The sequence below is a fragment of the Pelodiscus sinensis genome, chromosome 7 (genome assembly GCF_052426305.1).
Source record: "Pelodiscus sinensis isolate ZL-2025 chromosome 7, ASM5242630v1, whole genome shotgun sequence".
NCBI lineage: Eukaryota > Metazoa > Chordata > Testudines > Trionychidae > Pelodiscus > Pelodiscus sinensis.
The window spans coordinates 19,505,447-19,526,979 of NC_143058.1; the positions used below are offsets into that span (position 1 = coordinate 19,505,447).

The following is a 21,533-nucleotide window of genomic DNA, read 5'->3' on the forward strand; positions in this document are numbered from 1 at the left end:
GGTCCTGTAGACTAACTTTGTCTTGAGAAATTACAGTAAGGCACAACTGTTTTTGTCAGTAAATTCAGCAACAAAAAGTATGTGCCTGGAAGTTGGCAAATGCCTGTTAAATGGCTGTATTACCACTTTAATGGCTCTAACATTTTCTAATCTTGTGCTAATAGGTCTAGCCAGCTGGAAGGCTTTTTCACTTTTAAGTTATTAGATCCTCTCTGAAGGAAGGCTCACCAGGCTGCTGCAGCCAACTGTGTTGGGAGCCTGCAGAAAGGATCAGAACAAGGCTAGGAAGAGGTAAGTGAAGTGCACTAAAACGAGGAGTGTCCTGCCCAGCTGCCTATGCTATGGTTGCCTAACAGCAGCTCAGGGCTGATGCTAATGTATCTGCAGCATACTGCATGAAGTTTTGACTTAATTGCATAATTGCACACAGCTGTTTGTTCATTTCTGGAGTGAGTAGATATCACAGACTGACAGGATGGGTGCAATGTCCCCGGCTCTGGAACAGGCTCCAGGAGGAGCCTGATTCTTAAGAGTCTCTCTCTTCCACCAAGGTAAACTATGTGGCTTTCCTTTTTTAGTCCTACATGGATACAAAATGTATATCCACAAATGAGGATATGATCTCCACAGATAAAAACCAGTATCCATGGAGCTGCAGGTCTTTACCAGGAACTGCAATGGCAAAAGAGTCAGTGGGTCACACTGTTTGCTCCTCCTGTGTGGCAATAGCAGCCTCACACTACCACCTTTGATCCCACACATTGGGACAGGCTCTAAACTTACTAGCCGCTGTCCCTGATCGTGCTAGTGTGCGCAAATGGTTCTCATGCTCCCAGACAAGAGTCCCTTACCTTTCATGCTTGTTTTTTTAAGCAAGCCTTAATCACATACCAGGGCACTATGCTCATGGATAAGGTTGCCAGATGGCTGAAACAAAAATACCAAACACCCTCCCCCCAACCCCCAGAAAAAAACACCAGGAAAAATTTTTGTTGAAGGAAAAAAAAGCAGGGGGGAGGAGGAACCAAAGTTGTTGAGCAAAAAAAAAAAAAAACCTCCAAGAACCTGGATCACTGCTAGAGGTTACCAGGTAGTCATTTAAAAAAAAAAAAAAAAAACCAGACACGCTTCATTGGGGGGATGGGGACTGGCCAGGAAGGGAGCGGTACTGGCCGGAAAGGGGGGGGGGGGGGCCTGGAAACAGCTAACAGGAGGGGGGCAATGGGGCTGGCCAGGGAAGATGGGGGGGCCAACGGGAAGCAGGGCTGGTCATGGGGGGGGGGGGGTTAGGCAGAACGGGGCTGGCTGCGGGATATCAGGGGAGGGGGAAATGGCCGGGAGGGGGCGGGGCTGGCCAGGAGTAAGGGGGGGATGGGAAACACAGTTGGAGGGGATCGGGGGCCTCGAGGGTGGCCGGGAGGAAGGGGGAGCGGGAAGCAGAGCTGGTGGGGGGGGTGCTGCAGCGCTGGCTGGGAGGAAGGGGGGCCGGGAGGAAGGGGGTTGGGAAGCAGAGCTGATGGGAAGGGTGCAGCGGCGCTGGCCAGGGGAGATCAGGAAGAGGAACGGGCTGGCGGGAAGCAGAGTTGGGGTGGGGGGGTGGGATGCAGGGAGGCTGGCCAGGGAAAATCAGGAGGAGAAGTGGGGGAGAACCAGCCGGCCGGGAAGTGGGGGGGTGAGCAAATTGGCCGGCAGGGACCGGGACTGACCAGGGCACTTGCTGCCTGTCCCGCACAGGCTCCCAGTGACACACGAGCGAGGAGGAGGTTTCCCCTCCTCCTCACACTCAATCGACTGAGGGCTCCCCGAGGGAATTGCGGCCCCGCCTGCCAGCTGGGACTCCCAGCCGCTCCCTGTGCCCACACCAGGCTTCCGTCCGGTGTGCAGCCGGAAAAATCAGAAAATACCAGATATTGCACGTGTCCGGTATTTTCCAATTTTTTTACTGGACAGAGCGTGCAAATACCAAACTGTCCAGTACAATACCGGACACCTGGCAACCCTATCATGGGAGCAACATTGCATGCCTTCATTCAGGGCAGAGGTGTTCTTCCTCCTGCCTCCCTGCTGCTCCCGTCTCCCCCCCCCCCCCCACATTCAGCCACCCATGGCCAAGCTGTTCTGGACCAGAAGCTGCCTCCTGTACATATAAGAGGCAGAGAGAGATGATGTCAGAGTGTCTCCCGCCTCCTGCCAATTTAGGGAATAGAGCAAACTATCAGTTGTTCCTGCTAGCTTTAAAAAAAAGCCTTCAGTTTCCTAAGTGTTTTGCTTAAAGCATGGGTTCCCAAACTGGGAAAAAATTCTAGGCGGGGTGGTGAGGCGACCCAGTGCCCCTTCTCCCATCAGGTTTTTGCTGTGCTGTCAGTTCCTTTTTCTTTTGCTCAACAAGCTTTGCTATTTTTTGAGGGCGGGGGGGGGGGAGGGCATGAGGGTTTTTCAAAAATCAAAAAGGGGGCATGATGCTGAAAAGTTTGGGAACCACTGGCTTAAAGAGACAGCGCTCTCCTGAGACGTACAAGATCAGAGTGCAAAGTTAATAGGGTGCAAAGTGACACAAACATCAGGTGATGTGAATAATTGCAGTACTTTAGAATGTTATCAAAAGATCATGACCCAGTGATGAGCATGAGTAGGAAAATCCATCAAACAGAAAAACACACTAACCTATCATAAACCCCTGTAAAGCTACCTGCAGAATTATCTGTTTTGCTGTAGATAAATGGAATGCATAGGTCATTAAGGATTATTATGAAGGCAATAAACATATAGGGGAGTTTTTGAAAGAGTTGATAAGATTAAATACCTATAAGGTTAACACAAGAGGTATTAAAGATTTTACAGAAATGTTTTAACTCTTTTCAGGTTGCATCCATAGTAAATGGGGCAGTTGCTATCAAGTTAGCCAATGCATTCCGATGTGTACTGTATTATTTAAGAATGTAATAATAATATTTACTTGGGGTGGTCCTGCTTTGAGCAGATGATCTCCTGAGATCTCTTCCAACTCTAATTGTCTATGGTTCTGTGATAATACAATACATATAGCATTAGGTGTGTGTTGGGCAATCATGTCAAATTGTATTACACGTTCTTGCCTACATATGCTAAGGCATATATCCAACAATGCTATGGGACAATTATAGCTCAGCTCTTCACTTATGCAAATGCAAGAAATGTCAAAAGCTAGATGGATGAACATTATGTTCTAAGGAAACGTAGATGGTATCTGAGCTTTTGTGGGCACAGCTCACTTCTTCAGATGACCGGAGTGCTGGATGTCCAGAACCAAGAATAGCATCTGGACTTGCAACACTCTAGTCATCTGAAGAAGTGGGCTGTGCCCATGAAAGTTCATGATAATACCATCTACATGTTTTGTTAGTTTTTAAAGTGCTACAAGACTATTAGTTGTTTAAGTTTTTCCTGTTACATACAACTCGGCTACCCCTCTGAAGATTATGTTCTAAAACAGCGGTGGGCAAGAAAACAGTGGCAATTCATCAAGATTAGCCCCCAGTTCACTACTGCCTTTGTATTTACCTGTACCTCTTCAGGTATGGGCGATCACAGCTTCCATTGGCTCGAAACGGGGCAATCCATGGCCAATGGGAGCTGTGATTCCCCCATACTTGCATATCACTTCTCTGCTGTCAGAGCAGCTATCATTTCAGTATTGCTACTCTTCAGGACTGGGGAAAGCTCTTCACACAGTTCCTGGAAAGTTGCCTTATGCTCCATGCATTGATTCAAAAGCCCTGCTAGTGAGAATGCATTCCACTGACTCAATGAGCATAGTGTGGACACACAAGAGTCACTTGCTTAAATTCTTTGTGATCTCAGTCTTCTTTAATGACTATCCCCTTCCTGCTGGATGATAGTTCAATAACATGAGACTGCAAGAGAACAAAGGTATTGTAGCATTCTGTCATTATTTGAAACATTGGTGGAACATAGTCTGTGTGTTCCTCTCCACCATATTTTATTTTAGAATTCAGGAAAGTGATTGTCACTTAAGATGATTAATTTCTATCGACTATTCACTTCTGATCTCAATAAACTAGATAGGCATAGACCAAATATATTCCCCATAGCAGACAATGTTTATTTTGTTAGAAATGTAAACGTTAATTAGTGTCTCAACGTGAAGTTAAAGAAAAATTGTGACATTAGAAATTAGCAGAAAGTGTCTAAATTAGTTCATGTTAGACATACTTGCTCTGCCAGTGGCTAGTGAACTTGTAAAAGTTACCACATTTGAGATGTGAACACTCATGTTTCATGAGCATTACAAATGCTAGAGTCCAATCCTCATTCTGGTTCTCATATGTAGGAAGGCTTTTAAGTCTTTTTTTAAAAAATCATGCGAAGGTTAATGGAAGCTGCATATTGTTTCCCACACTCTGCTTGCTGACCACCACCTATGCAATGAGCCCATGACGAGTTCTAGTAGTGGACAGATGTTTTGGGGAACAAACAAAACAAAACAGAAATGCACTCTAAAGTTAATTTAGAAAGAAAGGTGACCTCTGAGACCAAGAAATAAATATCTAGAGATGAAAAGACTACAAATGAACAGAAAAACGGACAAGGAGGAAAAGGAAAACAAAAGTTAAGTAGAAGGATTAACATTTAAAATTAGCTAACTACAGCAAAGCATTCTATTTCTCTGCCTCAGCTGACATTCTGAGTATAAATGTTAAAACTAAACTCAAGCAAGGCAGTTGTAATTAGGCAGGACCGAGTCCCAGCAGGAATGAAGGGAGGCAGAAGAGAAATAGGGATATCAAAACTAGCTACCATAAAATGAATTTTCTTCTCTTTTTAATAGAATGCGTCACTTTCTCTTGCTGTTAATGTTAAAAGCAACTTTCAATAGCCCCATGAAATGGTTTTTGCTTCCTAATATGAGACTCTGGCTTCTCTGCTGCTTTATTGTCTAAAGGATGGTATGTCTGGCTGTGATCCTAAGTAGATTGTCCTTCTGCTGGGCAGATTCAAAGGCAATTCAGAGCTGTCAATCAGGAAGAGCACTACACTGTAGGTCCATCCCATAGCTGCATGCTACTGACTGCTAAGGTTAAATAAAGGAATAGAAATATTAATAGGGCTTGCTTCTGCCAGGCTCCCTGCTAGTAAAGGCAGGACACTGTTTCTGTTCAGCCAGGAGATGATCTACAGAGCCCTGGGCTTGCTGATAGGCAGCTCTGAATTGCCTTTGAATCTCCCCAGTGGGAGAAAGAACTCTCTTAAAAAATACAGAAGTGTTCTTATAAGAGAATGTAGGTTTACTTTGGATGAAAATTTTAGAAGCAAAGAAAGTTTTACAGAAGCTTTGTGGCTATTTCCGTCTGATATTTTTTCTTATTCTGGAATATTTAAGTGGTTACACATGATGTCTACATATGTACATGTTACACATGTTTTAAGAGCAGGGTAGGTAGACATCTATCAGGGATCATCTAGAGGGTATAGAGTCCTGCCCTGAGAGCAAGGGACTAGACTCAATACCTCTGGAGATCCCTTTCAGTTCTAGTGTTCTATTTACTAGACACTGATGTACTAGAATTTTTTTAAGAATACAAAAAATAGTCTGGATTGGAATAAAGAAGGTAGTCATGCAAATCAATGTTTAAAATTTCAGGGTTCCTACAAAAAAATAGTGGAAATTGAGGATTATGCACATTTGATTTTTCTAAATCTACAATAGGAGATTTAGTAGTTATCACAATAGCATACATCTTCTTACTATATATTTTAGAAGTGTGCATCTGTCCATCAGTGAATCTGTTTGTTCAAGAACTCCTCCTAAACAGTAAATGCTAGGATCACCAAATTTGGTATGTAGCTTCCTCTTATTATAACTTAAAAACAAGGTCAGTGTTTGGTTGTGACAGGATAATTAGATATGCATGGAATTTGTTTCTTATAAAATGGAAAGGGAGGTGTCTGGCAAGAGTGAGTTATACTACAGAATGATCATGAGGGTCAGAGATGGGGACTAGGAGAACAGTAATTTAAACAAAGGAAAACAAAATTTGCATTAAGGACTTGAGCAATTTTAGGTAAATCTTCTAGTACAGTGGTATCCAACCTTTTTACACACAAGATCATTTTTTGAATTTAAATGGAATCCAAGATTTATCTCAAACCCAAATAACCTTGCCCCGCCTCTCGCTGTGGTCCCGCCCCTGCTCACTCCATCCTCCTCCCTCCCAACACTCACTTTCACCAGGCTGGGGCAGCGGGTTAGGGTGCAGGCTCTGATCTTGGACTAAGGGATTTGGAGTGTGAAGGGCTCTGAGCTGAGGTTGAGGCAGGCAGCTGGGGTGCTGGAAAGGGTTCTAGGTGTAGGCTGAGGGAGGGTGTTTGAATGCAAGGGGGCTCAGGGCTAGGACAGGTTTTGGGATACAAGATGGGGTTCATGACTTGGGTAGGGGTTCAGGACGTGGACTCCAGCTGGGCACTGCTTAGCTCAGGTGGCTCCTGGGTGATGGTGCAGTGGGGCTAAGGCAGGCATGCCCCTGCCCTGGCCCTGCACCACTCCCAAAAACAGCTAACAAACTTGCTCTATCCCTAGTCCTGTTATGCCCCCTCTCTGCTCTGTGGAGATAAGATACAGGGTGGGAAAAGGGGGCACTTTGATATCAGCACCCATTCTCTCCCTTCCCTGCCCTGCCCAGCAAACAAGAGGCTCCTGAGGGAACAGCTCCAAGGCAAAGGGCCAGAGATGCGCAGCAGTGGGAGGAGGAGCAGTTGAAGTGCTGACACTTGATAGCCACGTGGCCAAACCAGGCAGAATCACCTGTCAGAGGCTCCAGGATCTACTAGTAGATCCCGATCTACTGGTTGGTAACCACTGTTCTAGTACAATTATAAGATACAGTAAAACCTGTGTTATCCGACGTGCTCAGAGAGTAGGTCGTGCCAGTTTTCTGAAAATTCCGGATATTTGAGGGGGAGGCAGGAGCCATGAGCCATGCAGGGCCTACGGAGGGGGGGGGAGAGGGAGAAGAGCTGTGGGGGCTGGGGTGTGATGTGGCCTGCTGGGGGGGCCATGAGCCACTGGGGGCAGAATGTGGTCTGGGGGGGCAGAGATAGCAGGGGAAGCCTCTGGGGGGGGAGTGAGGAGCCATGAGGTGGCCGACCTGGGGGGGGAGGGCTAGGAGGCATGAGGGGGAGGGCGGGCTGCCAGAGCAGCCACAAGCCACGGGGGTGCTGGGCTGCCAGGAGCCGCGAGGGGCTGACCTCCTGGGTAGGAGGTGCTGGAGTGTGGGGGGGGGGGGAGGCGAACCGCCATGAGCCGTGGGGGGGCCAGGAGCTGTGGGGGCGGCAGGATGTGGCCTGGCATCAGGCAGCCATAGAGGCCGTTCGCCCCTCCCCCAGGTACGTGCTGCACACCCGGCTTAAAGCACCAGTTCCTTTTCCTCCCCCCCCCCCCCCCAACCCCTGGCTCAGAAATTTTGCTGGTTTCTTAAGTTTTCTGGCTAGTTAAGTGCTGGATAGCACAAGTTTTACTCTAACTATTTGTAAAGTTTTAACTGTATGCTATAGTAAAGTGTTTTGCACCCAAACTGACCCACATTAAAAAAAGCCACCATCACAGCAGAATAAATTGCTTCTACATTAAGATTTGTGTTCCCTGAAATTATTTTTAGGCAGCCAAAAAGAAATTGCATGTTAATAATTATACATATAGAGGTGTCCAGCCTCACATCCTAAATACTGTCCTAGTGCAACCAGTGTGAATAAATTGAACAGAAACATGAACAAAACAGCTCCTGTGGAAAAACAGATACAACACATTGCCAGAAAATAGAGACACCCTGCCCCCTTATGAAAATTGGCTTGTGAATGTGAATATGCATAACCGGTCATGTCATACATCAATTTTACAGTTATAAACGGCTGAATCTGTAAATCCTATTTTTGTGCATGTATCATTCTTGTAGAATGATATGAATTGTGAGTCGGTTTATAGTTTTAAATGTGCTGATGAGAGACATTACTGGTGCCTTGGAAACTTATGGCTTGGTGATCAACTCAGTGACCTGTAAACACCTTGTTTGTTCTGTAAGCCCAAGTATTGGTTGATGCTAGAAAGACATGTGACCATACCACCTGGTACTGAAATACATTTTGAACCTGGTATTGTTCCATGGAAGGAGAGATGTAAAACAAAGGATTCCCACCCTGGAGGAAAGTCTGTTTAAGCAATGGTAAGCTATTAGCCCTCTGTCTTCAGCTGGCTTTGGAAACAAGTGTTACACTAAGAGGAAACAAAGAACTTTGAAGGACTGGAGACCTAATTCAGAGTAAAAAAGTTTGTCTTTGATCTGAAGCTAGTACCTGAAATAAGAACAGCTGTTTAGGTTAAGAATCTTCATGCAGTAAGTTTCTCAGTGCATTAGAACTAGCTATATGTTTTCTTTTTCATTTTAATTTAGTCATTTAATTTGGTCTGTCTGCTTTCACTTGCAACCATTTAAATCCTACTATTTGTACTTAATAAAATCACTTTTGTTTACTATCAGGCACAGAGTAAACAATACCTGGGGGCAGCAATCCACTGTGCATCTCGCTCTTTTATTGATAAAGGCTTACGTTATGAGCTTTCACTGTGTAAAACTTTTATTTGTGGTTTTGATCTCCCTTGGGGGATGGTTTCATGGGTGCTGTGCACTAGAAAATGGAAGGTTCTGCATCCTCCCAGAGCTGAAGTGGTTCAGTGTCTGCACTACTATGCAATGGGCAGGGGCGGAGGGGATAATCCCAACTCTGTACCTCATTTGAGGAAGACTAGAGGATCTGGTCCATCAGGACAAGGTGGTGAGAAGCCCCAGAGACCAAGAAGGTAGGAGTCAGTGGCATGATCAGCATACTAGGAAACAATCCCAAAGAAGGGGGAGGGGTCATCTGAGATTGCACCCTATCACAAGTACCCATAGGCTACGTCTACACTGGTGTGATTTTGCACAAAAACTCTTTAGCGCAAGAGTTCTTGCGTTAAAGTAGTTGCACAAGAGAGCGTCTACACTGGCATGTGCTTTTGTGCAAGAGCGTCCATGCCAGTGTAGACGCTGTCTTGCACAAGAAAGCTCTGATGGCCATTTTAACCATAGGGCTTTCTTGCACAAGAAATTCATGTTGCCTGTCTATACTGGCTTCTTGCGCAAGAAGGGCTTATTCCTGAAAGGGAGCGTCAGAGTTCTGGCGCAAGAAGCCTTGATTTCATACAGTAGAACATCAGTTTACTTGCGCAAGAACACACGGCCAGTGTAGACAGGCAGCAAGTTTTTGCGCAAGAGCGGCCGCTTTTGCGCAAGATCGCGCCAGTGTAGACAGGGCCATAGTGATCACATGGGTTTGTATGCACCACACATGCTGCATACTTTTCATAGCTAAAAGAGCAAATGACAACCTGCATTTAATTCTGAAACAATTTTTTCCTCAATTTGTTTTGGCACAAAAGAAGAGTCAGTGATTTTTATCAGAAATGCGGCTTCCAAAAAAGGCCATCATCCAGATGCATTACCAGCTTTGTATGGGAAAGGTTTAATTGAATTTGATTAATTCCCATTGGATTAGCTGAATAAAACTCTTTTGAAGCTAGGATTTAGCAGTAACAAATCGTTGATAATCAGCTGTATTTATAATCCATTTAGGTTTGTTAAATACAACTGGGACACTGCAATAGATTTTCAACAAATTAATAATTCTCGGAAGATTCCACAATAAATCATCATAATAGCAAAGCTGTGCTGACTTCAATCGAAGCTTAACATTCACATTTCCTGTCATAACAAGTGGACTTTTAGCATCTTAAATTGATATTTTATTAGAAAACTCCATCACAAAATATTAGATGTTAAAGCTTTGTTAGCTAGCAATTGCAAGAACAGATTAGACTTTTCGAGATGCTCCAAAATTCTACATAGTTTAGTCCTTGTATTAAAACCAGTATTTGCTTTTCCAAACGGTTTAAAATCAAGGTGGCAATAACACTTAGCATCTATAAAGTTCCTCCTATACTAGGGATGTTAAGAGGTGGATAATTGACTAATCGTGTAGTTGATACAATTTGTATCAACTACATGATTAGTTGATACGGGAAAGTGCTCTGTCCTGACTTGCTCCAGTCCAGGACCTATCCCTGCCACGGCTCTGCAGTTTAAATGTAGTAAGAGCCCGGCTCCTACTACATTTAAACTCCAGCACCACAGCGGGCATCGGTCCCAGACCAGCACGAGATGGGTCAGAGCCAGGACTACTGCAGCTCTGCATTTGAAATTTATGAAGTGCTGCCTGATTCCTGCTACATTTAAAATGCAGAGTTGCAGCTGAAGTAGCTTTCAGTCCCAGCTCGCATCAATCTGGGACCACTGTGGCTCTGCATTTTAAATGTAGGAGGAGCTGGGCTATTAGTACAATTGAACTGTACACCCAGTCTTACTACATTTATACATACACTTGCATACAGCCCCAGTAGGGGAAGCTCCTGGACTGGCATGAGCCAGGAGAGGGCACTTTTCCTTATCGACTAATCGTGTTACAGTTAAAACACAGAGATGCAGTGGTCCCAAACTGATACAAGATGGGACTGCTCAGTCCCAGCTCAAACCAGGTCCAGCAGCTTGTTTGCGGCAGCTCAGGCTGGCCGCAGACAGGGGCTGCTGCTGGAGCAGCCTCTGCCTGTGGCCAGCCTGGGCCGCTGCAGACAGGGGCAGCTGCAACTTCCTCTACCGACCCCCCCAATAGAGGCAGCAATGTGTGTGTGGGGGGAAAGAGGTGGCACCGCAGAGATGGTGCTGGACGGGGAGACAGATAGCTCCTGTTCCCTCCCACCTTGCTATGTCTGTATCAGAGTACTCAACTACTTGCTTACATCCCTACTCTAAACATGTCAAATGTTAAGACTGGAACCTGGGAGTCACAGATGCTGAACACCTATGCAAAACAAGCCAGCTCTACAGAGGTGTATAAAGACTGAATTAGGTGCCTAATTTTTAGGCACCCTGTCATGGGGCAGTTCCTCTGTCCTGCGTTCAGTGGGCACTGTTGAGCTTGTGGCACTGTATTTTCATAGGTCCTGATGAAATGCATCCCAGGATACTCAAGGAGCTGATAGAGGAGGTATCTGAGCCTTTAGCTATGATCTTTGAAAAATCATGGCAGACGGGAGATTCCAGAAGACTGGAAAAGGGCAAATATTGTGCCCATCTATAAAAAGGGGAATAAGAACAACCCAGGAAATTATAGACCGGTCAGTTTAACGTCTGTCCCAGGGAAGATAATGGAGCAGGTAATTAAGGAAATCGTATGCAAACACTTGGAAAGTAATAAAGTGATAGGGAATAGCCAGCATGGGTTTGTGAAGAACAAGTCATGTCAAACTAATCTGATAGCTTTCTTTGATAGGATAACGAGCCTTGTGGATAAGGGAGAAGCGGTGGATGTCATATACCTAGACTTTAGTAAGGCATTTGATACGGGTCTCGCATGATATTCTTATTGATAAACTAGGCAATATATAACTTAGATAGGGCCACGATAAGGTGGGTGCATAATTGGCTGGATAACCGTAGTCAGAGAGTTGTTGTTAACGGTTCTAAATCCTGCTGGAAAGGGATAACAAGTGGAGTTCCTCAAGGGTCTGTTTTGGGACCCGTACTGTTCAATATCTTCATCAATGATGTAGATATTGGGATAGAGAGTACTCTTATTAAATTTGCAGATGATACCAAACTGGGTGGGGTTGCAACTTCTTTGGAGGATAGGGACATAATTCAAAATGACCGTAGCAAGTTAGAGAAATGGTCAGAGGTAAACAGGATGAGGTTTAATAAAGAGAAATGCAAAGTGCTCCACTTAGGAAGGAACAATCAGTTCCATACATACAAGATGGGAAGCGACTGTCTAGGAAGGAGCATGGCAGAAAGGGATCTAGGGGTCATAGTGGACCACAAGTTGAATATGAGTCAACAGTGTGATGCTGTTGCAAAAAAAGCAAATATGATTCTAGGTTGTATCAACAGGTGTGTTGTAAGCAAAACTCGTGAAGTCATTCTGCCGCTCTACTCTGCACTAGTTAGGCCTCAGCTGGAGTACTGTGTCCAGTTCTGGGCGCCACATTTCAAGAAAGATGTGGAGAAATTGGAAAGGGTACAGAGAAGAGCGACAAGAATGATTAAAGGTCTAGAGAACATGACCTATGAAGCCAGGCTTCATGAACTGGGCTTGTTTAGTTTGGAAAAAAGAAGATTAAGGGGGGACATGATAGCGGTTTTCAAATATCTAAAAGGGTGTCACAAGGAGGAAGGCGAAAATTTGTTCCTCTTGGTTTCTGAGGACAGGACAAGGAGTAATGGGCTTAAAGTGCAGCAGGGGAGGTTTAGATTGGACATTAGGAAAAAATTCCTAACTGTCAGGGTGGTCAAATATTGGAATAAATTGCCAAGGGAGGTGGTGGAATCTCCCTCTCTGGAGATATTTAAGAACAGGTTAGATAGACATCTGTCAGGGATGGTGTAGACGGAGCTTGATCCTGCCTTGAGGGCGGGGGGCTGGACTCGATGACCTCTCGAGGTCCCTTCCAGTCCTATTATTCTATGATTCTATGATTCATAACTAAAATCTCTCATGTAATCATTAAATACATCATATTCCAGCAAATATCTGATGCTCCATAGATAGCATAAGTAAATCTAGCAGTAATATTTTAAGAATCATAGCCTACAATGTAGGCGTTACCTTGTGAGGCTCAGAATTTGTTTCTAACAAGATGTATGGCTTACTCTAAAAATTTTGAGTAGGCATGTCATATAGCTATATATTTTAGTTTGTGCATCTGTCTGTGAATCAGTCAGTCTGTTTGTTCAAGAACTCCTCCTAAATGATAAGAGCTAGGACCACCAAATTTGGAATGCAGCTTCCTCTTATGCTAACTTAAAGCAAGGTCAGGGCTTGGTTATGCCAGGAAAACAGGAAGTGCCTGGAATGGGATTGTTTTCTGTAACATGGAAAGGGAAGGGGTCTGAGAATAGAGGCAGTTATGCTCTGCAATGACCACTATGCTCTGCAGCGGATTACAGGGGGACAGCCACACCAGAAAAAGAGTGGCAAGCTGGAGTCAGAGCTCTCCCATATTGTTGGCCACGGGTAAGTAGCCCCCCTTCCACAAACTCCTCCCCTGGATATTTGACTGTAGAACCCCGCCCCACCAGTGCGCCTACCCCCCTCAGAACCGCGGGCCAGGGCCAGGCCACCCAGCCCCTCTCTAGGAGGAGTTGAAGGCCAGGCAACACAGCACCAGCCCCCCAGGAGGAGCCGTTGGCCAGGCAGTATGACCCTGGGTGCTTCAGGGAGACACCCTTGTCACCGTAGGTAGCCCCAGTGAATCCTTCCCAGAGTCTCAGCCCTGACTCCTGCCCCCCACAAGGACCAGAGAAATGCTGGGTAAATCTAGGGTGAGTGTGTGTGTATAAAGATTAATAATTTTGATTTATTTCATTATAGAAGGCAATACATCATTTTCAGAATGCACAACTGATCTTAATAAGCTTTAAAAAAAGACCACCAGCAAGCTATTGAGAGATGGGAAAAAAGTCGCTCTCAAGAAATTGTGGGGGGCTTCTAACTGGTCTATATTTGAAATAAGGAAGAATGTGACTAAACGGCTCTACAAACTGATCCTTGTGGGCTATAATCAAATGCATGCCTCTTAATCTGTATTTATTTTTCCTATACCTACATGATTATTTACAAGTAAAGACAAGTTAATACGAGAGCTTTTAGGTAGTAACACTATATTGGGGAAATAATTTACAAGCTTATGAACAGAATATAAAATATTGTAAATAGTCAACCATAAAAATGTAGTTTTTCACTTCTATATGTTAGATGCTGAGTGGCAGATTGCTGAATGCATCCTGCTCACAGAATATATAATGAACAGAACCCAGAATTTATTGGCTCACGTTAATCTCCTGTCTTAAAATTAGGGATGTTAAATTTAGATTAATTGGTTAATTGAATAGTCAATGCAATTAGTTGAGAAGGGTGCCTTCACCTTTGAAGTGTAGCAACAGCCTTAGGGCTATGGGGAGAATGAGGCCAGATTTGTAAACCTGTGCTTCATTTGCATTTTCGATTTCCTTCATTTACATTCCTCTTTTGAAAGGAAGTTGTAAATACTAGGGAAGCAGTCCCTTCATCCCTCCCTTTCTGTGGGATAACAGTAGTTCAGACCAGAAAGGCAGAACAGAATGGTTCTGTAACCCACAAAAAATCCACCTTCTTTGCAAGGCAGTGCGGTCAGTTATCTTTAAACTAGGGTTGGCTTTCCAATGCCTTGTCAGACTGAGGGGCAAGGATGAGCTAGCTCCCTGGGCTCTAAGGAAAAGAAGGAAATAAACAAGGTCGATCGACTCATTCAGAGGAGCCAGGCAGCAGAGGATCTTTAGCAACTCTTCTAATCAGCCGTCCCTGCTCTGTGGGCGTAGGGAGTTCTGCGAGCTACCTCTGCTTCTGTGTGCATGCCACCCTTAATTGGTCTTGAATTCTCACTTCTAAGGAGTAATCATTTTCTAGGTAGAGCATGCCTCAGAGATGTGTGGTGTTGGAGCTGACTACCCAGAGTATCTCTTCAATCCCTTCCTGACTGGGATGGGGTCGATTCCCACTATACGTGTAATACACAGAGTATCTTAAAACCAAAAATGATCCTTTTGTTCTTATATTACTTTCTAAAGGAATTATACATAAAAAGAAAAAAATTAAACCAACTGGTTGTGCAACCTATTTCCAAACACCTTCATCTTCTCAAGATTGTTTTATATGAAACTGTGGAGGCAGGAAAAGGGAATAAGGGAATTTGTGTGCCACCATCTTGGTCTTGTTAACAAGAGAGCAAGAGTCAGGCTAAGTCTGTGACCTGACAACACGAGATCTGTAATTAGATGCTGCCTTTGCCTCTAATACGGTGATAAGGATAGAATGCTGACTCTGGCAGGGACCTTGAGATAAGGAGCATCTGGGTGGAACTAAAATAACTGTTAGCCATTGGTGTTTGTAATGGGAAGGAGACTAATTGTTATTGTTATTATATCTAATGGATAGTATATAAACTGCTTCATAATTGCTGGTATTCGAAGATCTGCCTCGGAGGCGGGGGCTTCCCCCCCTGTCCGAACCAGTTTTTCCCTTGCTGCAGCTCGTAATAAAACTGCCTCTGGCTTCTTGTTGCTTACAAACGCAGAGTGAGGACAATGTTTTCTTCCACAAACCCAAAGAAAAAAAGACAGATACAGTAACTAGAGATAGTTTATTTTAAGTTTTATTGCAATCTATTTTTACAATTTAGTATGAATACTTTGTTAAGAAAGTTCAAACTTTTCACTTATTTTCCATGATACTCAGTTTACCATGTAAATTAGTTAGCAACTTGCTACTTTCCACCTGCTTTTTAGGTTACCAATGTCCACAGTTATTGTTTAAACTTCAGTCAAATACTGTCCTACAAGATATACAATCTTGTTGCTGTAAGTTAAAAATTTAGACTTTTGTATTCTTTATTGCACAACTAGTTTATTAAAACTTAAGTGTTTAGAAATTTTCAATGTAATGCATGAGTATAACACTAACTGAATGTAAGTATGACATTACATAAAAAATGTGCACACAACTCCTATTGCAAAGATTCCAGATTTATTAAAATCCTTCCCTTTAAACAGATAGTAGTGAAGGATTCAAAATGATGTTGTGGCACTTCAGCAGACTTCACTTCCTTATTTTAGTGCATATTACAGGTAGACAGGATTTAGGATGATCAATTGCAGGAGTTTGGAGAAAACTTTCAGACAGACATCTTAAGGAGTTAGCCGTTTAGGATCCCGAGGGAACATGGAGGTCTGACGAACATTGTGCAGTCCCAGATAGAGCATAGTGACTCTTTCTAACCCTGCAAAAATAAATCCAGCATAATCAGTTATGAGTTTCTAACTCCTGACAGCATGAACACACAGCTGTTAATTCTAGGAAACTTTTTAGACAAAGCAGAGTAAGGACCACCTCAGAACAGGGCATACAACTGCTCGGAGGTATCAGCATAACTGATTACAATATGGAACTCGCATCAGAAAAAATGTAGGTTTCCCAACATCACACATTTTGCCATGTGTTACTGTCTCAGAAAATTAGTTACACAAATAAATAAGACGGAGAAAAGAGAAAGAATCAGAGGGCCAGGAGTGCTATCTAAATAACATAGTAGATGCTAGTTCACATCAGAACAGTCTCTGACAAGTGTTTAGTACCAAATATTCCAGGACAAAGTGTCAGAAACTTTAGCCAACAATTATGGGTCTGCGCTTAGGGGAAATTTCTTCCTAATTCAGCGGTTACAAGCAATTTAGACCTCATACCCATTACAGGCTGAACTTCTCTAGACTGGCACTCTCTGGTCCAGCATGATTTTAGATAGCTGGATGTCCAGTTAATCATGGGTGTGGCCAAGTTTCCTGCGATCTCATAAAGTTTGCTCACAGCCACCAGTCGTGGCTCTCAGTATTCTGTGCTTTTAATTAGCTCTTATTTACCCCTAATGTTTTCGAAAGCAGTAAGCAGTAGAAGTGTTGGTAATTAATACTGACCTCCCATGGTTCGGAAAATTCTCTGATTTGGCACTGGCTAGGTCCCGAGGGTACTGGACTAGAGAAGTTCAGCCAGTACTGGGAGTGGCTGAAATTATTATTCCTTCCAATGTGCAATACTGTGTGTTCTTATAAATGATGAAGTTTATCTGCCATCATAATGCCAATTCACCTAGCTTTGTTAGGTCCCTCTGAAGTTCCTCACAGTCTTCTCTAGAGAAAATTATTAGATTGGACAGGACATCTGCAAATGCTGCCACTTTACCATTCAGCTGCCTTTTCAGCTCACCAATACAGGCATTTATGTAAGATGCAATTCTGCAATGCTTTGCTTACCATGCCTTATAAATCTAATTACGAGGAAAATACCTGATTTAGAAATTATGCAGAAAATTAGTTTAGAATTTTCTAAATTCATTTTACAAAGATAAAAGACACCCATGAAAAGACAGACTAAAACAAACAGCATTGGTTTTGGGGCACTATGCTTAGGACAAACACAGAACATTAAAATACATGAATAGGTTACATACTGCTGTTGAAAACACTGTGTGGAATTGAAAATTGCTGTGCTTAAAATACATTTTAAAATTTAATGCTATACACTATGAAAAATTCTCTCATTTTTTTGTTCACTTGAATATTTAAAATGTTCATACATAAGAAGCCCTTACACCTCAATACCTTTGCTGAACAAATAGCTGAAGCCAAAGCTGATATATGAGATTCAGCTAAGTAACTTCACCATGAATAAAATAAAAGCAATCACAGGTTTCCCCTGACTTCAGAAGGTTTTCATCAAAAGGTATGAGGGGCCGAGAGCCTCTACTATTTTTATTCACTTTAAGCCTGTTATAATAAATCATACCAAGTAAAGTATTCTTTTATTAAAGTTTCTTTTCCTCTTTGTTTGGAATCAGAATAATCAGTGGGTATAACAAATGGAGATTTATTCTTGTGCTTGTGTGTCTTGGAACCTTGGAAGATTATTCCCTTAATATTTCCCATTTTATGAAACAACTAATGCTCACAATTTAAGATTATTTCCTTAATCCCAGATAAGGAGTTCATACTATTGCTCACCAAGGCCATACCATATATCCATGTTAGCTTCTTAAATTTTATTCTGAACATTACTGTACTGTAATCATAAATAATATTACAGGCAGTCCCCGGGTTACGTACAAGATAGGGACTGTAGGTTTGTTCTTAAGTTGAATTTGTATGTAAGTCGGAACTGGTACATATTGTAGGGGATACTCTAGCCAAACATTTCTCCAGAGCTCAGTTTTATTCTCCCACACCTCACTTCCCTCAGTCCTTTATTCTCAAGCTGAGGTGTCTGCTGAGAAAAGCTGCTCCGCGTCGACTTGGTTTGCTGCGGGGGGGGCGCTAGCTTCGCGTCTCCCTGGTCTGCTGGGGGGAAGCAGCTAGTGCGGGGTTGCCTCACCCCGTTTGTAAGTAGGGATCTGATGTAAGTCGGATCCATGTAACCCGGGGACTGCCTGTACTTTATACTGACCATCTGATGCTAAATTTGAGCTGGAACCCAGCAAAAATAAAATCAAGGCAGATACATTACCTATCCCACCACCTGCATGGGGAGGTGCACCAAAACGGAAGGAATCAATGTAAGCCTTTATTTTTTCCAAGTCTAGAAAAGAAAATAATGTTTATTTTTATGCAGAGTTAATGTAACATCTTAAAATGTATCCAAAAAAGCTCAAAGACTAAATACTTCAATGTGTCCTGAATGATTCTACAAAATAAAAACTGGGCAATGAAGCTGTGTAATGTTGATCTGTAACCAAACAGATGCAAATTATGGATGTAAAGAACTAGTCGACTATCCAAAAACAAATGCTTATCGGATAGTCAACAAGTCGCTCCCCCATCCCCACTGTCACAAAGAGGCAGTGGGGGAGGGGTGGGGAGGAGGAGGAGGTACTTCAAAGCAGCAGCACCGCTTGAAGCCTGGGGCCAGACAGACCCCAGGCTCCGTGTGGTGCTGCCACTTTGAAAAGCCATATGCAGCTCGGGGCCAGTTGGGGTGTCCCCAGGCTGCATGTGGCATGAGCCCATCTGATCCTGGGCTCAATGCAGTGCTGCCTCTTTGAAACGCCCTGAGGAACCTGGCGTCAGGCTCCTTGTGGCATTTCAAAGCGGCGGTGCTGAACAGAGCCCGGGATCAGCTGGGGACTCCCTGCTGACTCTGGGCTCTGTGTGGCGCAACCGCTTTGAAATGCCACAAGGAGCCTGGCATCAGGCTCCTCGCAGCGTTTCAAAGCAGCGGTGCTGAGTGGAGCCCAGGATCAGCTGGGGAGTCTCCAGCTGACCCCAGGCTCCATGTGGTGCTTTCACCTTTCAAGAGTAGCAATAGCCCGAGGGCTGCTGCTACACTTAAAAGGCAGAGGCGCACTAGCAACTAATCAAATAGTTGATGCAAAATGCATCGACTATTTGATTAGTCATTTAGTCGATATTTAACATTCTTAAGGCAAATAATTTAGTACCCTCTAGAAGCTCTGACTTTATAAATTAAAGCGAATATTCCATATTATCAGTGAAACTCCATGAAGTCTCCTGATTGATTTACTTGGAGAATACTTTCTATACTAGAATAGCAGCTACCCTCTACTATACATCATTGTGAGATTATATTTCTTATCACTATTAGGGGTAATAGCATTCATGCAGGTACACTCTATCAAGAAGCTTAAGCTCAGCATACTCTTCTCTGTCTCCTCACAGCCACCACCAGCAAACTTTTCCTAGCTACTGTTCATTACCCTCCAAGACAGATGCAGTTCCACCCTACTTGCTACCCCTCCCAAAGTACCCAGATTCAACACTCACTTCACCTCTGCTGATTCACTTACTTTCCACTCACTTTTCTTCTGCCTCCCTCTATTATCCAGGCAGTATCCATGCCAATTCCCTCTCCACATCCACTGATGGATGTTCCTAACATGACCTATTTCCCCTCTTACTGGTTCAAAGCCCAAAGGTCAAGTTAGGTATCAGCAACACTGTGGAGTTGCACTGGAAGTGGTATACCAGAAATCAGTAAGACTTCACAGGTGCAGGGAACTATGTCAGGTTAGGACTTGCTTTGGCAAGAGTGCCCTATCTCTGCAGTACACTTTCCTCCTCTCTATAGTCCTTAGGAAATAGTTTCTGGGTTTTTCTTAAGGATTAACGCTATAATGGATTAAAATGGCTAAAATAAAAAAGAAATTAGTTAATTGTTATGCAAGAGGCAGGATTACTGTTGCAATGTTGACCCAGATTATGGTATCAAACTTTCCCAAAATCTTGCTTTAAAGATACAGAAATATATTTAGAACTCCCTTGATGCAAATGATTTAGACTATGTCTGTTGTGCCTTAAAACTAAAGCCAGAAATTGAGAAATTCATGCTTCAATTTTGTTTTCTCCCTCATTACCACCATTTGCACAGATTTTGGAAGTCATATGAAAAAACAAATTCTATCTCATGATTTACAATCTTGCAAAGTGTAAACATTTTATTACCAATGCCATGATGTTGGGCGCTTTCTGTCAGCAGCTGAGGATCGTGAATTCTCTGAGCCCCAGATAAAATCTCTTCCCCTCTCATGAACATATCATAGGAGTTAGAGCTTTTCTGAAAAGAAAAATTTGCATTTCATCAGTGACTGAAGTTGGAGAGATGTGTGTGTTTCCCACTGACACAGGCTAAGCCTGCAACTAGTCAAAACGAGCTTTTCAGTAATTTCACCTATCATACTCGATGCAGCTAGCTGATAGTGTGAAGTACGGGCTGCGCCAATATCACTAAACTCACCTTTGCTTTCCAGCATCACATTCAGACAAACTAATTCATGAACCTGAATTCTGCCACCTCTCTCAAGGCAGAATCACATCATTTGTATTTGGAGTTTCAGTAAACATAAAAGTGCAGGACCCATTCTGGTAAAATCTAGGGACTCCATACAAAAACTAAAGAAAGCATACCTTCTGCTACAGCTTTTATTCCCCTGTAATAACAGTTTTGCTCTCCATGCACTACATGGACTAGACTGAGAAACAGCAGTTTGCAATCTTTCCACCAGGCTTCTGCTGGGAAGTTCACTCCTCTGGATTGATCTATTTGTTTTTCTTTCTGGCAGATTTTACCAGTAAATGTAACTGTAATTCAGGTATGACCTGACGTTGGTTTACTCTCAATACCAACATGGATAACATGAATCTCATTGGAACTACGGATCACTAAGAAAAAGTTTTTAATTCAACTGTGCTTTGTCCAATTAGCTTTTCACAACTAGATTAAAACTTTGCTTTTTTACACTGACAACACTACATAACTTTACTTACGGGATTTCCTGGGTCTGGCATTGTGTAGAAAGGCCTCACAGCCAGAGGATATTTGTCAAGAATAAAGAAGTCTGTATCATACTGTAAAAAGACCAGGTATATTTTAATAAAGCTAATACTCGATCAAATGCAGTGAGGTTTATATAGAGGGAAGCCATAACAAATAATTCTTTTAAATTCTAAACAAAAGTTCTGTTAGTTTAAAACCTCATCTTTTAATTAACTTTTGCAGAAATTAAGAAAAGGGAAACTATTTGGTCTATTTATTTCACAATGTCTTTGTTGGAAATCAATAGTTAAAAAGGGCCACTACTGTACTATCTTAATTAGCTTTTTGGACATTGCATTTACTATGATCTCCAATTCTTGAAAATAACCTAGTAAATGTGGTTTTTTTATTTGCAATACACAGATTTTCCCTTCTCCCACCATTCCTAAGGGAAGGCAGACTAAATGGCTCCATTTTATTTATGTTCTTTGTGCAACAGGGTGAATGTACTCAGAATGATATTTATCAGTAAACTAGTTGTT

The 21,533-nt window shown here is 43.0% G+C and overlaps 1 protein-coding gene across 1 annotated transcript in view; it reads right to left on the reverse strand.

Annotated features, from left to right (window-relative positions):
• Positions 1-15,309: 15,309 nt before the first annotated feature.
• The window catches only part of DARS1 (aspartyl-tRNA synthetase 1), a 74,663-nt gene continuing 68,439 nt past the window's right edge, over positions 15,310-21,533 (reverse strand). The window contains exons 13-16 of the mRNA XM_006117048.3: positions 21,003-21,083; positions 20,181-20,292; positions 18,229-18,300; positions 15,310-15,955 (exon numbers count right to left, since the gene is read on the reverse strand). Of these exons, the coding sequence (XP_006117110.2) occupies positions 15,864-15,955; positions 18,229-18,300; positions 20,181-20,292; positions 21,003-21,083 (357 nt within the window). The 3' untranslated portion in view covers positions 15,310-15,863. The remainder of the gene's footprint in view (positions 15,956-18,228; positions 18,301-20,180; positions 20,293-21,002; positions 21,084-21,533) is intronic.